Raw genomic sequence first — 21,698 nt, forward strand, 5'->3', positions numbered from 1 at the left:
AACAGATAGGTTGGTCCAGATTTACGTACATTCAAAAGCAGCATACACAATTGAGAAACAATCTGTCCCCATTAAATGTGACTTTGGAACGAAACAATTGACTCTCCCCTTTATAAAAACTATTCTTAGCACCGTTGTAATTATTCCAAAAGGTGAGATACAACCATTAGTCGGGGTGGTAACTAAACTCTATTTGTGGTAACTAAACTCAATTTGTGCCCCAATTCTTAAAGAGCGAAGATTAAAAAATGTGACTTTCTTGTTATGAACATATATTAATTTTAAGTCTGCCTCAAAATTCTATAGCCTCTGTTGCTCATTTCTAGTATTTTAATATTTGGCATTTTTTAAAGTCTCATTTTTCTCTAGCCTTTTTGACTTTAAGTTGCCTTGGGTCTTAGAAAAGTTGAGGGAAAAAAACAGCTTTGTTTGTTTATCATGTACATTACTCTTAAATATGTTTTTTAATAGCAGCTCTCTCTGCTCCCTCTAATGGAACCAATCATTGGAGTGAACTTTGCACACTTTCTTCCTTATGGCAGTGGCCAATTTAATAGTGGGAATCGACTTCTAGGAAATTTTGGCAGTGCTACCCTTGAAGGGGTTTCGGATTACTATTCTCAGTTGATATACAAGGTATGTTTCTTTGCCAAGATGTTACCTTACTTCAATTTTGATACCATATCAGAATTGTTAAAGCTTATCTTGTTTTTAAGGACCCTGGTGGCACAATGAAGGAGCGGAGCTCTGGTGGCATAGTGGTTATGCATTGGGCTGCTAACTGAAAGGTTAGCAGTTCAAAACCACCAGTCTCTCCGTGGGAGAAAGATGAGGCTTTCTACTCCCATAAAGAGTTAACAGGCTCAAACTCACAGGGGCAGTTCTACCCTATCCCATAGTGTTGCCGCAATGAGTCAGCATTGACTCAGTGGCAAAGGGCTTGGGATTTTTGGTGGCACACTGGGTTACACATTGGGCTGCTAACTGGAAGATCAGCAATTTGAACCTCCTAGCTCTCCATAGGTCAAAGTTGAAACAGTCAAGCATCTTTCCATAAAGATTTTCAACCTCAGAAGCCTTGTGGAGCAGTTCTGCTCAGTTCTATAGGGTTGCAGGAGTTGGAATAGACTTTGATAATAGTGGGTGGGATTTTTATCTTGTCTATGCATCTAGCTTACATCTAATTTTTGTTAGGAACACTTCGCTCAATAAAAATTTAACCTTTTGTTGAATTTAAATTCATACCATGATCATTTGAAATTTTTACATAGATAACAGCATAAGCTAAAGAAAACATATATATTTCTATAGTAGAAGAAAAACTTATTATCTGTATACTCTTGAAATGAATCCAAATCTATAATAATAGATTTTGACAAATTTAAAACTTAATAAATGAACTTTATCAAACCACTTAGTCTTATTTACAACTATATACTAATTCTTATCTGTTAAAATGATATAACACTAAGTCAAGATTATCATTTGGTGTTCTATATCTACCAAAGTTGTATGATAGCATCATATGGAAATTCTATTTAAATATGCTTACATAAAAATATAACTTTTACAAAAAAATATTTGAGGGTATCATCAGTTTCCCTAAGGGCTTTTCTTCTTTAATTATTAAAACATTCTCTTTTGATGCTCATTTTGTTAATTTTTGTTGCCTTTTCTCTTTAGTCAGAGTCTGCCCTTTTACAATGCCTTTTCCTGTGGCTCAAGCTGTTCTTCAACATCACTTCGTTGTCTTCATGGACACACTACACTCTATTTGCCTGGTATTTTTGCTGATTGATATTGATAGCCGTTGAGTGGGCTCCTACTCTTAGGCACTCCCATGTCCAACAGAACAAAAGACTGTCGGTCCTGTGCCTTCCTGACAATCATATTTGAACCCATTGTTGCAGCCACTGTATTAGTTCTTGCTTCTTGATCTTTCTGATATTCTCTGCTTTTAGCCAAGATCCATCTGAAGTCAGTTATGATATTCCTTGGGAGATATTTCCGTTTTGAATATGGCTTGAATTTCTGGCAGTGCTGCTGAAGTACTGCTGTAATTATTGTTGAATTATCCTTAGCAAAAATGTACTTGCATGTGATACTGATTTCATTTCATCATTTCCTCATTCTGTTGGCTTACCTTTCACTGGAATGGGCACCAGTTTGGATCTTTTCCGGTTGATTGGCCAGGCAGCTGTCTTCCAAGTTTCTTGGCATAGATGAATAAGTTCTTCCAGTACTTCATCAACTTGCTGAAACATTTCAGTGGATACTCTCTTGATTTCTGGAGTTTTGAGGCGCCCTGGTGACATAGTGGGCTATGCACTAAGCAGCTAACTACAAAGTCAGCCATTCAAATTCATCAGCTGCCCCCAGAAAGATTTTATATTTTGTAAATTTTTTTAAGTGGCAATTTTGCCCTGTCCTCGGGGTCGCTATGAGTCTACTTGTGCTTGATGACAATGAGTGAGTTCGTTTTTCATGAATGCCTCAGTGTAGCTTGGATTTCTTCCTTCGGTGCCATGGTTAATTGATCACATGCGTTCCACCTTTGAAATGGTTGTGTGTCAACTAGTTTTTTCTGGTACTCTGACTTTGTTTTCCCTCTTTCATCTTGATGTTCCTGTATCATCTAATATTTTACCCATACAATTCTGAATCTTGATTTTTTTTCCTTCGGTTCTTTCAGTCTGAGATATGCTGAGTGTGTTCTCCCATTTTTGGCTCTCTAACACCAACTCTTTGTATATTTCATTAAATAATCTTCACAAGCTGCCTTTTGAATTTTCTCTTCAGGTCTTTACATCATTTTTCCATGTGCGTTAACTGTGTTCAAGAGCAAGTTTCATAGTCCCATGTGACATCCGTGCTGGTCTTTTCTGTCTTTTAAATGGAATTTACTTTCTTCACATATGATGTTTTAGGTATTAGTGTTTGATGTGTCTAATCCGTTCTTGCAATGTTCTTGAAATTCAAGTGAGATACACTCATGATCATATTATAGCTCTGTGAACTTGTTGTAATTTTTTTCAATCTGAACTTAACATATGAGCAATTGAGGATCTGTTCCATAGTCAGCCCTGGCTTTATAACTACTATTCCTCCCTCTTTGTTTCCAACTTTCACATTACAGTCGTCAATAATTGTCTCTGCATCTTGATTGCATGTTTGATCAGTTTCTGACTGCTAAGGTTGATAGAATTCTGCCATTTCTTCATTAGTTTTAGTGATTGGTGTGTAAAATTTGAACCATAGTTGTGTTAGCTAGTCTTCCTTGTAGGTGTGTGAATATTACTCAAGCACAATATTGTACTTCAAGATTTTGATTTTTTTTAATGATGAATTTGATGTCATTCCTCTAGAGTTTGTTGTTCCTAGCATGGTAAAAATCATATGATTGTCTGATTCAAAATGGCCAATACCAGTCCATTTCAGCTCCCTCATGCCTAAGATAAGGATTTGTATGCATTCTGTTTCATTTTTTTAGACAGGATAAGTATAATAAAAACTTATTCTAAAACATGAGGTTTTAGCTTCAAAAATTCACCTAAAGGGTGTGAGTCAATGACATGATTCACAAACTATACAATTCAGTGGTTCTAATATATTAAGAATTGTACAGTCATCACCACAATCAGCCCAATATTTTCTTAATTTTTGTGCTCATTGTTCTAACCCATTTCTAGCCCTCCTCTCCCCAAAACTCTTCGACAATAACTCTAAGAAACTTTTTCTAGTTACTTTATCTATAGATTTACCTGCCCTGAAGTAATATAAGGAGCATCATACCACCCATCCCCTCCCAGCAACACTAGCCCAAAAAACGTAGGAGAAACTTTCAATCCAAAAGAACGCAGAAAATAACAAATTAAAAACTAGTGCAAAGGAAAATCAATTTATGTTCAACTCTAACCTAACCATCTACATTAACTCACTTTCTGGTGCAGCCTTTTCTGCAGGCAAAGCTGATCACATACCTTGTCAATGATCTGAGGAAATTCAGTGGCGCTTTAATCCTAGGGAGGACTCTGCAGATGGATTTTGGGCTTCTGCTATTATCCATAGTGTTCTGAAGCCTGGGTGCTCAGAATTTAAGCTCAAATACAATTCCCTCCTCTGCTTGGGTTTTGTTATTTACAGTCCCTGCATCACACAGGCTAGTGTGCTTCTTCTACGTGGGCTTGGCTGGGTGCTCACGTAGATAGATGACTGCTTTTTTAAGACTCTATTCTATTCTTTCTGATAATCTGGCACCATCTGCTTTCTTCCCTTCACCTTTCTATAGCTTCCATATCTTCTATGATCCCTTTGATTTAATTGAATCTAATTTTCTTAGATTCAAACTTTAAACATCCCATATTCTGATTACTAGTAGATGTTTGCATCTGTTCTAATTGTGAGTCATACCCCATCAGCAAATAAGATTCTAAAAACTTTACTTCATACGCAGCACTATAGTCAACTCCACTCTGAGGAGGAAGCTCTTCCTCAGTCATGTTTTGAATGCCTTCCAACCTAAGGGGCTTATATTCCAGCTCTATATCTGTTGTCCATAAGATTTTTGGTATTACAGATGACAGCATTCTGATATTAAGGCTTTCGGTGGCTAAACCTTCAAAGGTGAACAGCCTATTCTATGTGATCTGTTCCAAATTTGGAAGCTCTGCTTACCTGTTCACCTTAGATGACCCTACTGGTATTGGAAATACTGTTGGCACAGCTTCCAGTGTCAACAGAAAAATGAAAGCCACCACACTACAACAAACCGACAGACAGTGGTAGTATATTCTTGGTAGATTACATCAGTCCCTGATAGACTAATCAGTAAATGATAAGTTAGTGATAAATGTGAATGAATGAGAAAGAGAGATTTGATGAGGAACTATATTTTTTAGTGATGAGGTCATTTTCAGGATATTACTTTAGCTATTATACTGTTCTTTTGGAGATCTGGGATAATCTAGATTCTGGAATCTATGACGTGAGCTGCAGCTTATAGATTTGGGGCCACAAATTCTCAAAGTTATTAATAAAACTGGATAGCTTAGTGAGAATTTAATTGAGAATGTTAAGAACTTTTTATAATTGATTGAGTTTCAGAGTTAGCAGTCACTGCCTATAACAGTGGATAGAATCAGCTATAATACAAATTTCTCAGTTCCAAAGTTAAATATTTTGAGAGAATCATCAAGGTGATACCATGTATATGTTATGTCCATAGAATCATAAGTATTTGTTCCAATACAAAACTTATTGGCCTATTTTTCTTCTTGGAGTGCATGTAAGAATGAAGATGCATCTTAATTACATTTTCTGTAGCTTTGCTTCCATGTGCTAAAAAATCACAGAACTAAATTTTAGCAAAAGTCTTTGAATATTTGTTCAGTAGCATATAATTAAAAATTTTTTGGTCTCCTGCAGCAGAATAATTTAAGTAATCCTCCAACACCCCCTGCCTCTCTTCCTCCTACACCACCTCCTATGGCGTGTCAGAAGATGGCAAATGGTTTTGCAACAACTGAAGAGCTTGCTGGGAAAGCTGGAGTGTTGGTGAGCCATGAAGGTATGACTGTATGTAGCCTTCAAAACTTAACTACTTTAAAGTGCATACCTTTGCTGGCTGTGCTTAGTGAACTGGCAGTAGAATTGTAGTGTGCTACTCCTACATCAATGTTGACTTAATGTGCCTGTGGTTTTTTTGTGTGTTTATCTTTTCAGTTACTAAATCTCTAGGAGCTAAACCATTTCAGTTGCCATTCAGACCACAGGACGACATGTTAGCCAGAGCTATTGCTCAAGGCCCAAAGACAGTTGATGTTCCAGCTTCGCTTCCAACACCACCTCATAATAATCAAGAAGAATTAAGGTGAAAGTTTCTTCTTTCTCAACTATTTTTTAATTTATCTCATTTTGTATTTTGTTAAAAGTATGCATTCTTCCTCAAGTATTTTTAATTCATCATAATGTTTGGGGATAGCATATAAAAACATTAGGAAAAAACTTGGTACATAATCATTTTTATATTTTAAGTTTATAAAATATTCTTATTAGTAATGTTCATAGTTTTTATTGCATGTGAGGTAGGAAATTCAACAAATAAAGTGACATTAAGGCAATAGACACAATTTTAAAGATTACTGACCTTTATAAGCTATTAATGTGATATATTGATGTTTCTAAATATCTAAAATAAAGCAGAAGGCCTAGATAATCAGAGAATGCTACTGTAGAAGAGAATTACAGACTTTCCTGCCCAAAGCTTATTAACCTCCTTGTAGGAAATCATTAGCCCTGTGATTTTGACATGTATAAATCAGGCTTCTTTGGTAAAAAAATAATCTACCAAGGTTCATTACATCTAGGGTTATTACATTCCATCAAATTATTATCTTGGATAGCTGTCTTCTATTTCATGGGATGCCAACTTAATCAAAGTACCCTATTAATTTGAACACTGTCAATCAAAGAGGTAGCATATCTGGGTTTAGAATCCAGGTTTTCTTTCTGTTCTTTATAGCTCACAGCTAGAAACTTGCAAATTTATAAATAGAGACCATTTTCCCTTTCAGCAGCTATGAGACGGAGCATGCTCTGTCCCTGCATTTCCAAAAGGCTGTATCTGTAGGACTTGCGTGGGTTTCTTAAAAATGTTGCTTCTCATAGTCTCCTTCTGCATGACAGCATGTGATCTGGGGGTAGGCATAGAGGTAGTCCACATCACACATGTGATATTCCACACAATCACAGTTGCCTAGTTAACACTGTCATCATGGACTACATAAGAAGAAACATTCTCTACCTTGTTTCCCACCTTTTTAAGTTAAGAAAAATCAAGACCCAATAAAGCCACAATGACCTTGTTTCCTCCCATCTTGCTATGATAAACAGCATTAACATGGTAGCTGTGCGTTCAGCTACTGCTGCCTGATAGCAACGTAAGCAAGCTCTGTGCTTGCACATTGTTTGGATGTGTGCTCAGATTACCCTTTCGAGCTACAAGATTGTTTCCATAGTCCTAGTGACCTGGAATTTTACAATGGAGTACTTTCTACGTTTTGCTTAAAATCTGAAGATTTGGTTAGAAGAAAGCATATATTTAAGTTACATGAAAGCTAAACAAATTTTTATGGTTTTTTTTCCCCCAAAAGCCTCCCTATATGAGCCATGAGCAGACCCATGTATTACTTAATGTCACTGTCATAGCCAAAAGTAATACTAAAACAAAACCATAGGTACTATTAGATGGACACGGGACGCCCCCAGAGGTGAATGTGCATGCATTGATTTCTGTGTACGTTATCTCTTTGCAGGATTCAGGATCACTGTGGTGACCGCGATACTCCTGACAGTTTTGTTCCCTCCTCTTCTCCTGAAAGTGTGGTTGGTCTGGCAGTGAGCAGATATCCAGATTTGTCCTTAGTCAAAGAAGAGCCTCCAGAACCTGTGCCTTCCCCGATCATTCCAATTCTTCCTAGCAATATTGGGAAAAGTAAGGGGGAAAAAAAGACCATTTTTCTTTATATATACTGATTTACTAATCAAATAGTATTATTTTGAAGAGTCATTAACTGTCTTTTTTTATTCTTCTTCTCCTTCCCTTTTTTCCACCCTCTTAAGGTTCCGAATCCAGGAGGAATGACATCAAAACTGAGCCAGGCACTGTATTTTTCACATCACCTTTTGGTGCCTCCTCAAATGGTCCCAGATCGAGTCTTATATCTGTAGCAATCACCCTGCATCCCACAGCTGCTGAGGTAAAATGATAAAGTGACTTAAAAAAAACAAACATGATAGGTCTCTCCTTATTTTTATAGGTATATCTAGTGGCATATAATGAAACATGTACAATAGGATCAATGGGGATAAAAGATTGATACTCTGACATCGCAGCTGCCCCTGATTACTCTAATAATTATTAACTATCTCATCTTATGCCAAGGCATAAAGGACACAGCAAGTGAGCACTCTCGTCGTTTTAGTACATGTGCTGCCAAGGCGAGCGCGGCATTCTCATCTTTTGATTTTAAAAAGTATATTTTAAAGAGCTCCTCAAAGAAAAAACCCATAACTCTGAACATTTTAGAAAATTTAGCAAAGTAGCTTTATGAAGAATGAAAGTTCTACAGAAGAAAGATAAATGTATTCTTGAAGTAGCAGCTGTAGCTGATAGTTGTTGAGAGGGTTTTGTTTTAAGACACTTAATTTTGTGGCATTTTGTCCATCTGCATAATATAGCAACAGCACATAGTAATAGCACAACACTTGAGCATTTGTGCATTGTTTCAGACCTTTGCCTGGAGTTAGAATCCACTTGAAATAAGTTTACAGGCTAACTGTAAAAGCTGATAAGATTTAATGCATTTTGTGGAGTTATGTCTTTTATCTGTTAGAAAATAGACTATATATGAGGATTTCTGTTTCTGTAAACTTTATTTGAATATTGATCCAATAAAACATTTTTCCTGAGACCCCCTTTAAGTGTAAATAATAATTGTTGGTATATCCTGAAGGTGTCATTTCCCCATAAATATCACTTCTCTTATGTGATTCCCTGTTGGCTTCTAAGTGCATTACACCGTGCTTTCATTTTGCTTCAGAACATTAGCAATGTTGTGGCTGCGTTTTCCGATCTTCTTCACGTACGAATTCCTAACAGCTATGAGGTTAGTAATGCTCCAGATGTCCCTTCCATGGGCTTGGTCAATAGCCACAGAGTAAACCCAGGTTTGGAGTATCGGCAGCACTTCCTTCTTCGTGGGCCTCCTCCATCATCTACAAACCCTCCCAGATTAGCAAGTTCCTACCATCTAAAGCAGCCTAATATACCATTTCCTCCAACAAGCAATGGTGAGTTAGTTTATGTTTTCTTAAATGAATTCTTGATTAAAACATCAAAGTGTGGTATGTGGGTTATATTTCAGTCTTTAACCAGAAACGGGTAATATATTGGTGCCTGGATCTTGGTAAATTAACGCTTTTGTTTTGTATGTTGTGGTTAGTACTTTGACTGATATAGATATAGCTATATATCTATGTATAGACATAATCAGGCTGACCATCTGCACAGCACTGTAAAAAGACTATGACTTTCTTACCCTTAAACATCTTTTGTTCCTCTACATGTTCCCAAACTACCCATCCCATTTTTTGTTTGCTTTATGTTGTGCAGATAAGGCTGACAACTTTTACTGTTATTTTTTTGTCCTCTACATCCTTTGCCATCACTTACTGCTCTTTTCTATCTGCGTCATCTCTGCAAGGCCATTATTTTCTCACTAGATGTGCTTGTATCTCCCTGTCCTTAAAAAATTAGGAAAACGATCTCAGACATACCTAAGCACGCCTTTCCTTCCTGTGTCCCTAGGATTCTGAGGGTAAAGACCCTTAAGGTCTCACTCTCTCCTTAATTACTGGTTTCTTTATCTTGTTTCCATCCTTACCTAACTGCTAGAATATACCAGCTTACAAGTTACCATCTTTGAACCTACTTTGGCAATTTCCTTTGTTACATTTTAACTCAGCCTCTGCTTCTTTTATTCTCATTTTCTCTCCAGTCTACCTTTACACACCCTGCAACAACCACACAACACCTTTAAAACATGTTCTAGCGTCTGACTCTTCATTTACATTTACTTCTTGGCTTTGGATGTAAATTCTTCTTTAACATAGTCATACTGATTTAAAACTCAGGTACACACTGTGAGTTGGAATCAGCTTGATGGCAGTGAGTTTTTTCACTACACATACCACTGCATCATTTTTTGTATCATCTTAACCTGTAAGTAGAAATAACACCTCTTCCCCCACTCAAATATACACTAACCTTGTACTTAGACTGAATAGTAATATATCTTTAGTAATTTTATTTCATTGGGTATGTTTTATATGCTAGCACAAATATCATAGCTGTTTAAAACAGACATGATTTTTTATTTGTACCCCAGTGTCAACACATAATAGGTGTTTTACAAAATCAATAGCTTTTAGATAAAACTTTAATTAATTAACACAGGTTAATACAAGGTACTTATAATGAACCATGTAATACATTGGCATAGTATAATATTACAATGTGTAAGTTCTTGTTTCAATATTCAGTTCTAATTATTAATAAAAGTCTGTTACTTTTAGGTCTTACTGGATATAAGGATTCGAATCATAGTATTACAGAAAGTTCAGCACTGAGACCACAGTGGTGTTGTCACTGTAAAGTGGTAATTCTGGGTAGTGGTGTGCGGAAATCTTTCAAAGATCTAAACTTTATGAGCAAGGTACTTTAATCTCCCATTTATAATTCTATTCCCTACTTCCAGAAAGTGTCTATTGGATTTTACTCCTGTGTCATAAAAAGTCAATTTATGGTAGAATAAAATACATATACAATATATATTCCTATAGTCACAACAGTATCTATTATGCTTATGACAATAAAACCAAATAGCTGTAATCTTTTAACAAATTGGATAGTATAAGTACAACATATTTTTAAAATAGAATTAAATATGACAATGTAGGGTGTGGGGTATATTTGTAAATTTATTTCTCTTTGGCTAAATTATTTGGTAAATATTTAGGCAACTTAACTTTTTACTTATAAAAACAAAACACTTCTTTGTGACTATAACATAAAAATCAACCATGTGCTCAAGTAAACAGAGCTCACTCCGTGAAGAAATCAATTTGTACAAAGCAACAATTCATGGATTGCCGCTCACAATTGGACTATACTCACATAAACTACTCGTATCAACAATACCTGAAATTCTGTGTCATTGGATTGGATATTGATTTTATCAGTGCAATTGCCTTATATACTTCAGGGGAATGATTGACGGTGTTTTTGTTTTTTGTTTCTTTGGTATTTTATTTTTCTGCCTTTTGTTTGTTTTGTTTTGTCTTCATATGACCACCAAAATAAACCAGAGTCATTCAGAACCTGTGGACAAGCAGGTGGACTCTTATGTTCCCACATAATTCTAGCTCCAACCCAAGAAGTTAGTTCTTATAACATGACCCTGCTCAATACTTGCCTTCATGAAAAGATCACTGAAGATAAGGGTGCTACAGCAAAGTGTGGTAAAGAAAGCAGATGGTACCTGGCTATCAAGCAGAATAGTATCTTAGGTCTTAAAGGTTTATAGTCAGACGAGCAACTATCTAAGGCATCAGTCAACTAAGTCCAAGTGGAAGAAGAACACCAACCAGCCGGTGTGATCCAAAGATGACAATAACAAAGCCCAGTGTGATGAAGGGGAGAGTGTCGGAGCTTCCATTGGGAACACACCCAATTTGTGGAAGGCTTTTGAGGACAGTGGGATCCCCAAACTCATCTGCAGAGTAGCTAGTCAGATTAGCCTCAAGCAGATCCCCTCTAGTCAAGGGCTAGGGACCCAATAGCTTTACTATCAGATAGAGATTATTGATTATGGTGAATAGAACCACGGTATAGTACAGTACTTGGTCAGTTGACCTCCATCTTTATCTAACCTGAATTTGTTCTACACTCAAATATTTCTCATTTGTTCCCTGACAGAATTTCTTCTCTGGCTTCTTAAATACTGATTTTCTTTCTTACTCTTTTTTTAAATTTTATTGTTATTATTTTCTTCTTTGTTTTTTTTTATTGTTTCTGTTGGGTTTTCCAGTTTATGAAGGACAGAAGGAGTAGATGGATAAAGAAATAGCTAATGCAGTGGTTTATCAGGGATTTGGGGGAGGGGGGAAGGGGATTTGGGAGCAACAATGAATGCATAAAGGGGAAGGGAGCATTAGAACCGATTGTGATGTTATATATACAATTCTTTTTTTAAAGCAACTTAACTATGGAAGTATAGGATATGTGGATATTATCAAGAAAGCTGCTTAAAAAAAAGGAAACCAAACTTGAGCACTGGTTACCATGGGTGATAGAGGAAGAGTTTTCCCTCAGGGTCAATTGAGTTTGTGTTAATGGTGGTGGAATAATGTAGGAAAGTATGCCAGTAATGGTTATATATCACAGTGGCACTGAACTGTGTGTGTAGAGGTTGTTCAGTTACGGTTGGGGTGGGGAGTGATCGTCCATGCATAGATTCTGTGATTGTGGCTTGTTGAGATCCCCATGCTTGCTTTTCTCTTTGATTTTCAGGATTCTCGAGAAAGCTCCAGTAGAGGGGAGAAGGAAATTGTCTTTTGTAGTAATAACTGCTTTATCCTTTACTCATCAACTGCTCAAGCAAAAAACTCAGAATGCAAGGTAAAATCAGGACATTCTGAATTCCATATACAGTACTAATGAGTGGTTTCCACATTCTGGGAATACAATAGTGACTGCTGTTCGTTTGTGCTGTCAAGTCAGTTCGTGCGACACTGTGTGTGACAGAGTAGAACTGGCCCAGAGGGTCTCCCAGCTTTAAGCAACCTACGATGCACAGATGACACACCCTGCTCCCTAAAAGCAAAGAGGACTTGAAACACTTGCTAACAACGATCAAAGTGCAAAGTCATCAGTACGGATTATACATCAACATAAGGAAAATTATAATAAAAACTGGATTAGTAGGCAACCGTCTGATAAAGAAAAAGTCTGGTGTTGTCAAGGATAATTTGATTTTACTTGAATTCATAGTTAAAGCCCATGGAGGCAGCAGTCAAAAACTGAGGCGACATAGTACAGTGGGAAAGTCTGATATAAAAATCTTGTTTAAAATGTTAAAGAGAAAGTTTGCCATTGTGAGGAGTAAGGCGTTCACCTGACCAGAGCCATGGTATTTCAGTAGCTCAATATGTATGTGAAAGCTGGACAATGATAAAGAAAGTGATAGCTTTAAATTAACATGTTTGCTAATTATATTAAAAATCCATGGACTGCCAGAGGAACAAACAAAGCTCTCTTGGAAGAAGTGCAGCTAGAATGCTCCTTAGAAGCATTCATCTCTCATACTTTGGATATGTTATCAGTAGGGACCAATCCCTGGAGATTGACATCATGTTTAGTAAAAGATCAGCAAAAAAGTAGGGGAAACCCCTCAGCAAGATGGTTTGACACAGTGACTGCAACAGTGGGGTCCAGCAGTTAGGTTGATGGTGCAGGCCAAGGTGGTGTTTGATGCTGTTGTACATGTACAGAAGCAACGTGACAGCACCCAACTGCAATCTTTAGAGAAGCAGATCAGTAGGTCTTTTCCCTCATGGAGCACTAGTGAGTTCAAACTGCCAGCCTTTAGGTTAGCAGTCAGATGTTTAACCATAATGCTGTCATTGTCTTTCATAGGACTCTGTGTAGGAAGTCTTAAGTAGATGCTAGCCAAGTTGAGAAAAAGGTTATAAAAATATTTGATCATGCTGTTATTTTTTTAATTAACTAACTACAGCAGTGAGTGGACAGATTTCATTTATAGTTTAAAAACAATTGGGAAAAACTAATACTAAAATCTTTAATTTTACTCATTTAAGTTTAAATGTCTTAACAGTTATTTTCAAATTTTATTGTTCTTATCCCAATAGGAATTTCTTATTCAAAAACAAAATTTGTTATCTATCTATTTTAAGAGAAAGTATCTTTGCTCAAATAGGGAAAATAGTCTAACTTCATATTATGAAATTGAAATGTGTTAGATTAAAAAAAGGTTTTTAATCATGCTTTAAAGGAAGCTTTTCCTATGCCATAATCTTGGTATAGTAATTTTGGAAAGGACATCATGCTTAGTAGAATAGAGAGTCAGCAAAAAAGAGGAAGCCCGTTGACAAGCTGGATTGATGAAGCGGCTGCAACCAGGGGCTCAGACGTAGGAACAATTTTAGAATGGAGCAGGGCCCGGTGCTGATCCTTTCTCGGATATAGGGGTTGCTATGCATCAGCACTCCTAGCAACCTGGGAGCAGTCCGTCCTGCCCCTGGCCCTTGTGTTGCGCCTGCCTCGTAGGGAGAGTATTTTGAAGATGCTTTGCTTTTCAGCAGCCAGTAGTGGTTCCTGATAGAATGAAATCTAAACTATATACCTACTAAATTTACGCTATCATTTTTACCTTGACTTTTCCTAATTTTTTAGAAAACCATTTTGGGAGCTCATATAGCTCTTATCACAATTCTTACATACATCTATTGTGTCAAACACATTTGTATGTTTGTTGCCATCATTTTCAAAACATTTTCTTTCTACTTGTAATTTTTTTTTTAATTGTCTATGTTATGTGTTTTCACCGGATAGTTTTCTTAAATCATTGTGCACTTAAGGGTTTTTCCACAAGATTGGTCCTTTCTCAGATACCTTGTGGAATTGGGGTTAGGTGAGAAAAGGGTAGGGTGGGAGGGAGGCCTGGAGGACTGATCTTTATTAGCTTTGATTGTTCTGTATCTAGAGAGAGCGGCTCCAGCTTCTCTAGCAGCGGGGCTTTTCTAGCAGCTGGATTAGAACTGAAGAACTTTAAATATGATTTGTTCACAGCTAGAGGACTCCTCCTTTCTCACATTTATGATGATTGATTGAGCCAAGATTACTGGACAGGAATTGCAGAGAGTGGCAATAAGATTACTGGACAGGAATTGCAGAGAGTGGCAATAAGTTTACAAGAGTTTTTTCGTTCTGAAATTCTTAATTTATTTGTTTGTTGTTTTTTTAAAACAACAACAATGTTCCATTGTATAAATTCAAGTAACTCTCTCCTTTGACAGCATGGATTTTTCTCACTTTTTCTACAGTTAGATGGGTTCTAGCTTTCTATAAAAGGCTGGGGAAAGAAGGGGAGGGGAGAAAGGGGGAACCACCCATCCCAATGAGCAATGCATAGTCCCCACCCCCAGGGGATTAACATCAGAAACATGGGAGAAGGGAGACAGCAGTCAGTGTAGGACATGAAAACAATAGTAATTTATAAGTTATCATGGGGTCACGAGGGCTCATAATAGAAGTAAATGTTTAGAAAATTACGATGCAACATATGTACAAATATGCTTGAAACAATTGATGTGTGCAATGTTTTAAGAGTTGAAAAGGCCCCAATAAAATGATTTCTTTTTAAGGCTTGGGAAAGATCTGCCCATAGTTGTCTTACTTGGGCCAGTGTTTTAACACCATATGTATCTCTGATGTTAGCGTTGACTTCTGTGTATGAAACCTTAGCATTCGTTGATTGGTCTCTTTTCCTTAAGCTGTACTGCCCTGTTAAGTCATTAGGATTGCATGCCTTCTTTAACAGGAATTGCTTTTAAGCCCTGTGAATTACTTTTTTTTTTTAATGATTTCTTTTTATTGCCTAGGAATCCATTCCTCTGTTGCCACAATCACCTATAAAAGAAGCGTCTTCCAAAGCATTCCATCAGTACAGTAACAACATCTCCACTTTAGATGTGCATTGTCTCCCACAGCTTCAGGAAAGACTGTCTCCTCCTACATCACCTCCAATCACTTTCCCACCTGCTTTTGAAGCAGCCAAAGTAGAGGCAAAGCCAGATGAACTCAAGGTAACAGTCAAGTTAAAACCCCGACTAAGAACTGTACAAGGTACATTTGATGACTATAAGCCTCTAAATAAAAAGTGGAGAGGAATGAAGTGGAAGAAATGGAGCATCCATATTGTCATCCCCAAAGGAACATTCAAGCCGCCTTGTGAGGATGAAATTGATGAATTTCTACAGAAATTGGGCACTTCCCTTAAACCTGATCCTGTGCCCAAAGACTACAGGAAATGTTGCTTTTGTCATGAAGAAGGTGATGGGTTGACCGACGGACCGGCAAGGTTGCTTAACCTTGACTTAGATCTGTGGGTGCATTTGAATTGTGCTCTGTGGTCCACAGAGGTCTATGAGACCCAGGCTGGTGCCTTAATCAACGTGGAGCTAGCACTGAGGAGGGGCCTGCAAATGAAATGTGTCTTCTGTCATAAAATGGGTGCCACCAGTGGGTGTCACAGATTTCGATGCACCAACATTTACCACTTTACTTGCGCCATTAAAGCACAATGCATGTTTTTTAAGGACAAAACCATGCTTTGTCCCGTGCACAAACCAAAGGGAATTCATGAGCAGGAATTAAGTTACTTTGCAGTTTTCAGGCGGGTCTATGTTCAGCGTGATGAAGTGCGGCAGATTGCTAGCATTGTGCAGCGAGGAGAGCGTGACCACACCTTTCGTGTCGGAAGCCTCATTTTCCACACGATTGGCCAGTTGCTTCCACAGCAGATGCAAGCATTTCATTCTCCTAAAGCACTCTACCCTGTGGGTTATGAAGCCAGCCGGTTGTACTGGAGCACACGCTATGCCAACCGGCGCTGTCGTTATCTATGTTCCATTGAGGAAAAAGACGGGCATCCGGTGTTTGTGATCAGGATTGTGGAGCAAGGCCATGAAGATCTGGTCTTATGTGACACTTCACCTAAAGGTGAGAACACTCATTCTGGTCGTACTGACTTAAGGGAATAAATTTTCTGTGTCTATAATCCCATGTGTTTTTTTTCTCATATTCATTTTATATTTTATAACAGGTATGAACTTTTAATTTAAAAGTGCAAGACTGAACTTCTTTGAATTATTGTTCCTTGCTTTGCTGTATAATTTTCTAGACATTGTCAAGATGTACTCTAGTTCATTCATGACAATGTATATTCACAGGTAGAATTTATCGATTAAATGAAAATGACTTGTATATAAAGCTCACCCATCATATACTATCTCATTTTCTAGCAGGCAAGAACCACAGGTAAAGCCTATTATACTTAATTTTTACTCCCAGAGTTCTTCCTTTAAAGCCACTTTTATTAACACAGAAAAGTAGAATGTTCTAAGAGACTGCTTGTGTGAAGTTTTTATCAGTTATATATGAAAATGTTCTAATCTCAAATAATTTCACATTGTAATTTAAATTGGGTGGGAAGTGGACATCCCTGTAGATAATATTCACTGGAATAATCACTTTAAAATCTAACATTACTGTTTAATTCTTTGTTTTCCAAAAATCTTTTTATTGGGAGGTAGCACAAATAACGTATCCATAGCTCAGTCACGTTAAGCAATATTGTACAATTGCTACCATCCAATTTCAAAACATTCTCTTTCTTTCTTGAGCTCTTAACGTTGTCTCCCCTTTACCCCCTACCCTCCCCCAATTGTTTAATTCTTTAACATTGTCTTCTCACAATTTTTGGTCTTTTAAAGAAATTGCTACGGTTCAATAAGAAGTCATTACCAGGTTTATTTGATTACTACTTTAAAAGCTTCACTTGAAAACTAAAATCTTTGTGATTCTGTACTTTTCTCTTATTTTAAACTGCATATTGTTTTTCTCTCTGCTTAGCTAAGAACAAGAACTCATCATTTTTTCCCTCCATACATAGGTGTCTGGGATAAAATTTTAGAGCCCGTGGCTTGTGTGAGAAAAGAATCTGAGATGCTACAGCTTTTCCCCACATACTTGAAAGGAGAGGATCTGTTTGGGTTAACTGCCTCTGCAGTGGCACGGATAGCTGAATCAGTAAGTGGCCAACAGGAAATTAGAATTACTTTTTCTTGTTGCACAAATCCTTTTTTCTCAATGTGACCACTTTTACATATTTTCATACATTCACAGTTGATAGTCACAGTTCAAGTAGTGAATTTGCTGTAGATTAAATACTGCTCCTCGGAAAGAAAGCAAAGTTAGGAATCCTCATTATGTGGCTAGTGCTCACTTGGTAACATAGTTGATACATTTTAGGTTCTCTTCAAGGTTAAGAGCAAGAGAGGGTAAAAGACACCAGTTTTGTTCTATCTTCTGGATATGTGGAACTGGTGAGAGTAGTCCTCAGCCTCTCTATTTCCCAGCACTTCGTAGCACGTCACACAGTTGTACCCATGCCCTAGTACTTGGGTCTGTGTGATGACTCTGGTGCTTTCTTCCCAAGGCAAGTAGGCACTAGAATGCAGTTATGGAGTGCTGAAACACAACCTTGTGCCTAAATGATTGCAAGCATATTTGTCAGTATTTTTGGAAATTTTCATAATTAGGCATTGCTGCCAAGATTAAAAAATAATTGCTCAGTTTGAAGAAACGGAAAGAAAATCAATAGGTAATGTGCCTTATAATGATTTTAGTATAATTATTTATTTTAGTAATTATTTCCTTTAGTATAGCTTTGTCTAAGTGATAGCTTTCCTATTTATTATACCAGAAATACATTTTGGAAAAAGCCTTAATAATATAAATTATTTTACAAGTAATCTTTGGTATGCTACCTGTACCTCCAGGACATTGAGGGTGATGTTTTTAGGTACTGTTCTGTCCACCTCAACTCCTTAGTGACTGTAAGCATAACAAACAAAGCACAGCATGATCGTGCATAATTTTTGCAATCTTTGCTTTGTTTGAGCCTGTTATTGTAACCATGCTCTCAGCCAAGCTCATTGATGATCTTTGTGTTTTCCACACACTATTTTGTCAATCATGATGTCCTTCTTCATGGACTGACCCCTCCTGAAGGAAAGACCAGCGTAGCCCCTCCTGAAGAAAAGTCTATAGTACATGAGATGGTCTCTTCATCGTTCTGACTGTACTACCTCCATGACACATTTGTTTGTTCTGACAGTCTACAGTATTTTCAGTATTCTTCATACAAGGGTGCTTCAAAAAGTTCATGAAAAAATTACATCATCTTTAAATCTCAATTTTCTGCAAACTTTAATAAATCCCTGTATAATTCAACCCTAGTTGTACAGTGGTCACACATTGGGCCTCGATCCTCATGTTCAGTGGTTCAAAAGCACCAGTGGCTCTACCGGATAAAGATTGGGCATTCTACTCCCTGAAATGTCTCAGAAACAACCCACCCACCCACCACCACCACCACCACCACCACCACCACCACCACCACACCACCACCACCACCACCCCTTGCCCCACCTCCAGGCTTGCTATGAATCAGCATTGACTCCATGGCAGTAAGTTGGTCTTTGGTGTAATTCAAAGACATCAGTAATATACATCAGTCGTCCTTATTCTTGCTTCTGCATGTTATATAAGGTGATTGAAAACACAATGGCTTGGGTAAGGCATATCTTAGTCTTCAAAGTGACATCTTTTCTTTTTAATACTTTTAAGAAGTCTTTTGCTGCAGATTTATTCGATACAATACATTGTTTAACTTTTTTAAAATCATTTTATTGGAGGTTTGTACAACTCATCGCCATCCATACATCCATGCATCCATTGTGAAAAGCACATTTGTACATTTGTTGCCATAATCATTTTCAAAACATTTTCTTGCTGCTTGAGCCCTTGGTATCCGTTTCTCCTCTCCTCCCCCCTTCATGAACCCTGGATAATTAATAACATAATTTTTTTATGTCTTACACTGACCAATGCTATACCCACTTTTCTGTTATCCATCCCCCTGGGAGGGGGTTATAGGTAGGCCATTGTGATTGGTTCCCCCTTTGTCCCCCTCCCTTCCCATTACCCTCCTGGTATGGCTACTCTCAATCTTGTTTGACTTCTTGACTGCTACTTTTATGGGTGATGATTTGTGAGTTCATATAAGACAAAGTCCTTGACATCAGTCTTTTCTCCATATATTGTGATGGTGCTGATTGATCCAATTGTAAGGATTTTTGTTTATGTTGAGGTGTCATCTGTTCAGAAGATTGTAGTTTTTTAATCTCCATTAGTGAATGCTTCACGTGCTCCTCACTTTGAACAGCTAGTATTTACCACCTTTGTATCACAGCTTGTTAAGAGTATTCCTCCTATCTTGATGCTGCATTCTTTTTAATATAATAGTTTTTCATATTATTTGCTTAGCATACAGATTGAATAAGTATGATGAAAGGCTTCAACCTTGATTCACACCTTTGCTACTTTTAAATAATACAGTATCCTCTTGCTCTCTTGAAACAACTGCTTGTTGGAGTGTGTCCTGGTTCTACATGAGCACAGCTAATTAGTGCTCTGGAACTCCTATCCTCTGCAGTGCTACCTAATATTTGTTATCCAGTATTGTTTATGATCCACACTATTAGGTGCCTTTGCATCATCCATAAACAGATGAACAAATTTCTGGTATTCTCTGCTGTTAGCTAAGATCCATCTGGTATCAGCAGTGATATCTATTCTGAATCCAGCTTGAATTTCTGGCAGTTCCTGTCAAAGTATCTTCAGGAAAATTATACTTGCATGTAATATCAATGATAAATGTTTCTAATTTTCACATTTTGTTGGGTCACCTTTCTTTGGAATGGACGCAAATATACATCTCTTCCAGTTAACTAGTCTTCCAATGTTTTTGGCATACACGAATGAGTATTTTCAGCATTCATCCACTTATGTGTTGAAACATCTCAATTGGTATTCCATTAATTCCTAGAACTTGATTTTCACTAACACCTTCAGTGCAGCTCAAGCTGCTTCCTTCAAGACCATTGGCTTTTGATTAACACTCCCTCTTTAAATAGTTGAGTATTGACCAATTGTTTTTGGTACAGTGACGCTGGATATTCTGTTGTTCGTCCCTGATGCTTACTGTGCCATCCATACCTCGTCCACATTGTTTTTAGGTACTATCACGTTTTTCTGATGCATAGGGACCCTGTGTACCACAAAATTAGAAGTCAGTCCTTGGCCATCCTCACAACTGTTGTGAATGTCTACTCTTGCAGCCACTGTGTCATTGTTACAAGCATGATATCCTTCTCTAGACACTGATCTCTCATGACAACATGCCCGTGGTACACATGTCCAAATCTCATCATCCTTGCTTCTAAATAGTGTTCTGGCTACACTTCTTCCAAGACAGGTCTGTAGGTTACTCTGGATGTCCTTTTAATTTCAGTATTCTTTGCCAACACTATAATTCAAAATTCTCTGAGGTCCGATATATTCACTGTCCATCTTTCACATGAAATGAGACAATTGAAAACTTGGGCCAGGTGCACTTATGTCATCAGAGTGACAGCTTTGCCCTTAGAATCCTTTAATATTAGCAACTCAAGAGTTGAAATTTTTCTTTAGTTCTTTCATCTTGAGAAATGCTGAGTATGTTCTTCCCTTTTGATTTTCTAGCTCCTGGTCTTTATATATTTTATATAATGCTTTTTCTCAAGTTGCTTTTTGAAATCTACTGAGCTCTTTTACATCATTGTTTAGTCTATTCACTTTAGCTATTCTACATTCAAGAGTATGAGTCAGTTCTGACATCCTTGTTCGTCTGTTCTTTCTTTCCTGTCTCTGACTCACTGCCATTAAGTCTGCTGACTCATGGTGACTTTATAGGACAGGGTAGAACTGCCCCTTGTGAGTTTCCCAGACTAACTTTTAATGGGAATAGAAAGCCCTTTTTATATTCTTTATTTATGGTATCCTGGATATCATCCCACAAATTGTCTGTTCTTCTATCATCAGTGAACATTGTATCATAGCTGTTCTTGATTGGCCTCTAAATTCAGGTAGGGTATATTTTGGCTCTCAAGCACTTGTTACAAAATTTTTTGGTGAAGTTAACTGCTGGTGCTTACTCTTACTGATGATATTGAGCTTCTGTATCATCTCTTTCCATCATTTGATTCTTGTGTGTCCCATCTAATAAGGTCCATGGATTTAGATACTATTGATATTGTTGGGGGAAGGGAATATTTCCAAAGGAGAAGTTACTGGACTTGCAAAATTCTATTATGTCATCTCCACTTTGGTTTCTGTCATGACGAGTACATTTTCCTTCTTTATTTCCAAGTTTTGCATTCCAATCACTAGCAAA

At 37.3% G+C, this 21,698-nt stretch overlaps 1 protein-coding gene across 15 annotated transcripts in view; it reads left to right on the forward strand.

Annotated features, from left to right (window-relative positions):
• Nucleotides 1-21,698, forward strand: part of KMT2C (lysine methyltransferase 2C) — a 327,314-nt gene that overhangs the window by 291,144 nt on the left and 14,472 nt on the right. For 9 of the 15 annotated variants that reach the window (XM_075550191.1, XM_075550199.1, XM_075550196.1 and 6 more), the window contains 10 exons: nucleotides 472-636; nucleotides 5,425-5,566; nucleotides 5,722-5,869; nucleotides 7,314-7,492; nucleotides 7,621-7,757; nucleotides 8,601-8,850; nucleotides 10,135-10,274; nucleotides 12,131-12,238; nucleotides 15,241-16,360; nucleotides 17,313-17,449. In XM_075550191.1, coding sequence (XP_075406306.1) covers nucleotides 472-636; nucleotides 5,425-5,566; nucleotides 5,722-5,869; nucleotides 7,314-7,492; nucleotides 7,621-7,757; nucleotides 8,601-8,850; nucleotides 10,135-10,274; nucleotides 12,131-12,238; nucleotides 15,241-16,360; nucleotides 17,313-17,449 — 2,526 coding nt within the window. The remainder of the gene's footprint in view (nucleotides 1-471; nucleotides 637-5,424; nucleotides 5,567-5,721; nucleotides 5,870-7,313; nucleotides 7,493-7,620; nucleotides 7,758-8,600; nucleotides 8,851-10,134; nucleotides 10,275-12,130; nucleotides 12,239-15,240; nucleotides 16,361-17,312; nucleotides 17,450-21,698) is intronic. The other 6 variants (XM_075550204.1, XM_075550207.1, XM_075550206.1 and 3 more) reach the window with 4 other exon arrangements.

The sequence above is a fragment of the Tenrec ecaudatus genome, chromosome 5 (genome assembly GCF_050624435.1).
Source record: "Tenrec ecaudatus isolate mTenEca1 chromosome 5, mTenEca1.hap1, whole genome shotgun sequence".
Taxonomy (NCBI): domain Eukaryota; kingdom Metazoa; phylum Chordata; class Mammalia; order Afrosoricida; family Tenrecidae; genus Tenrec; species Tenrec ecaudatus.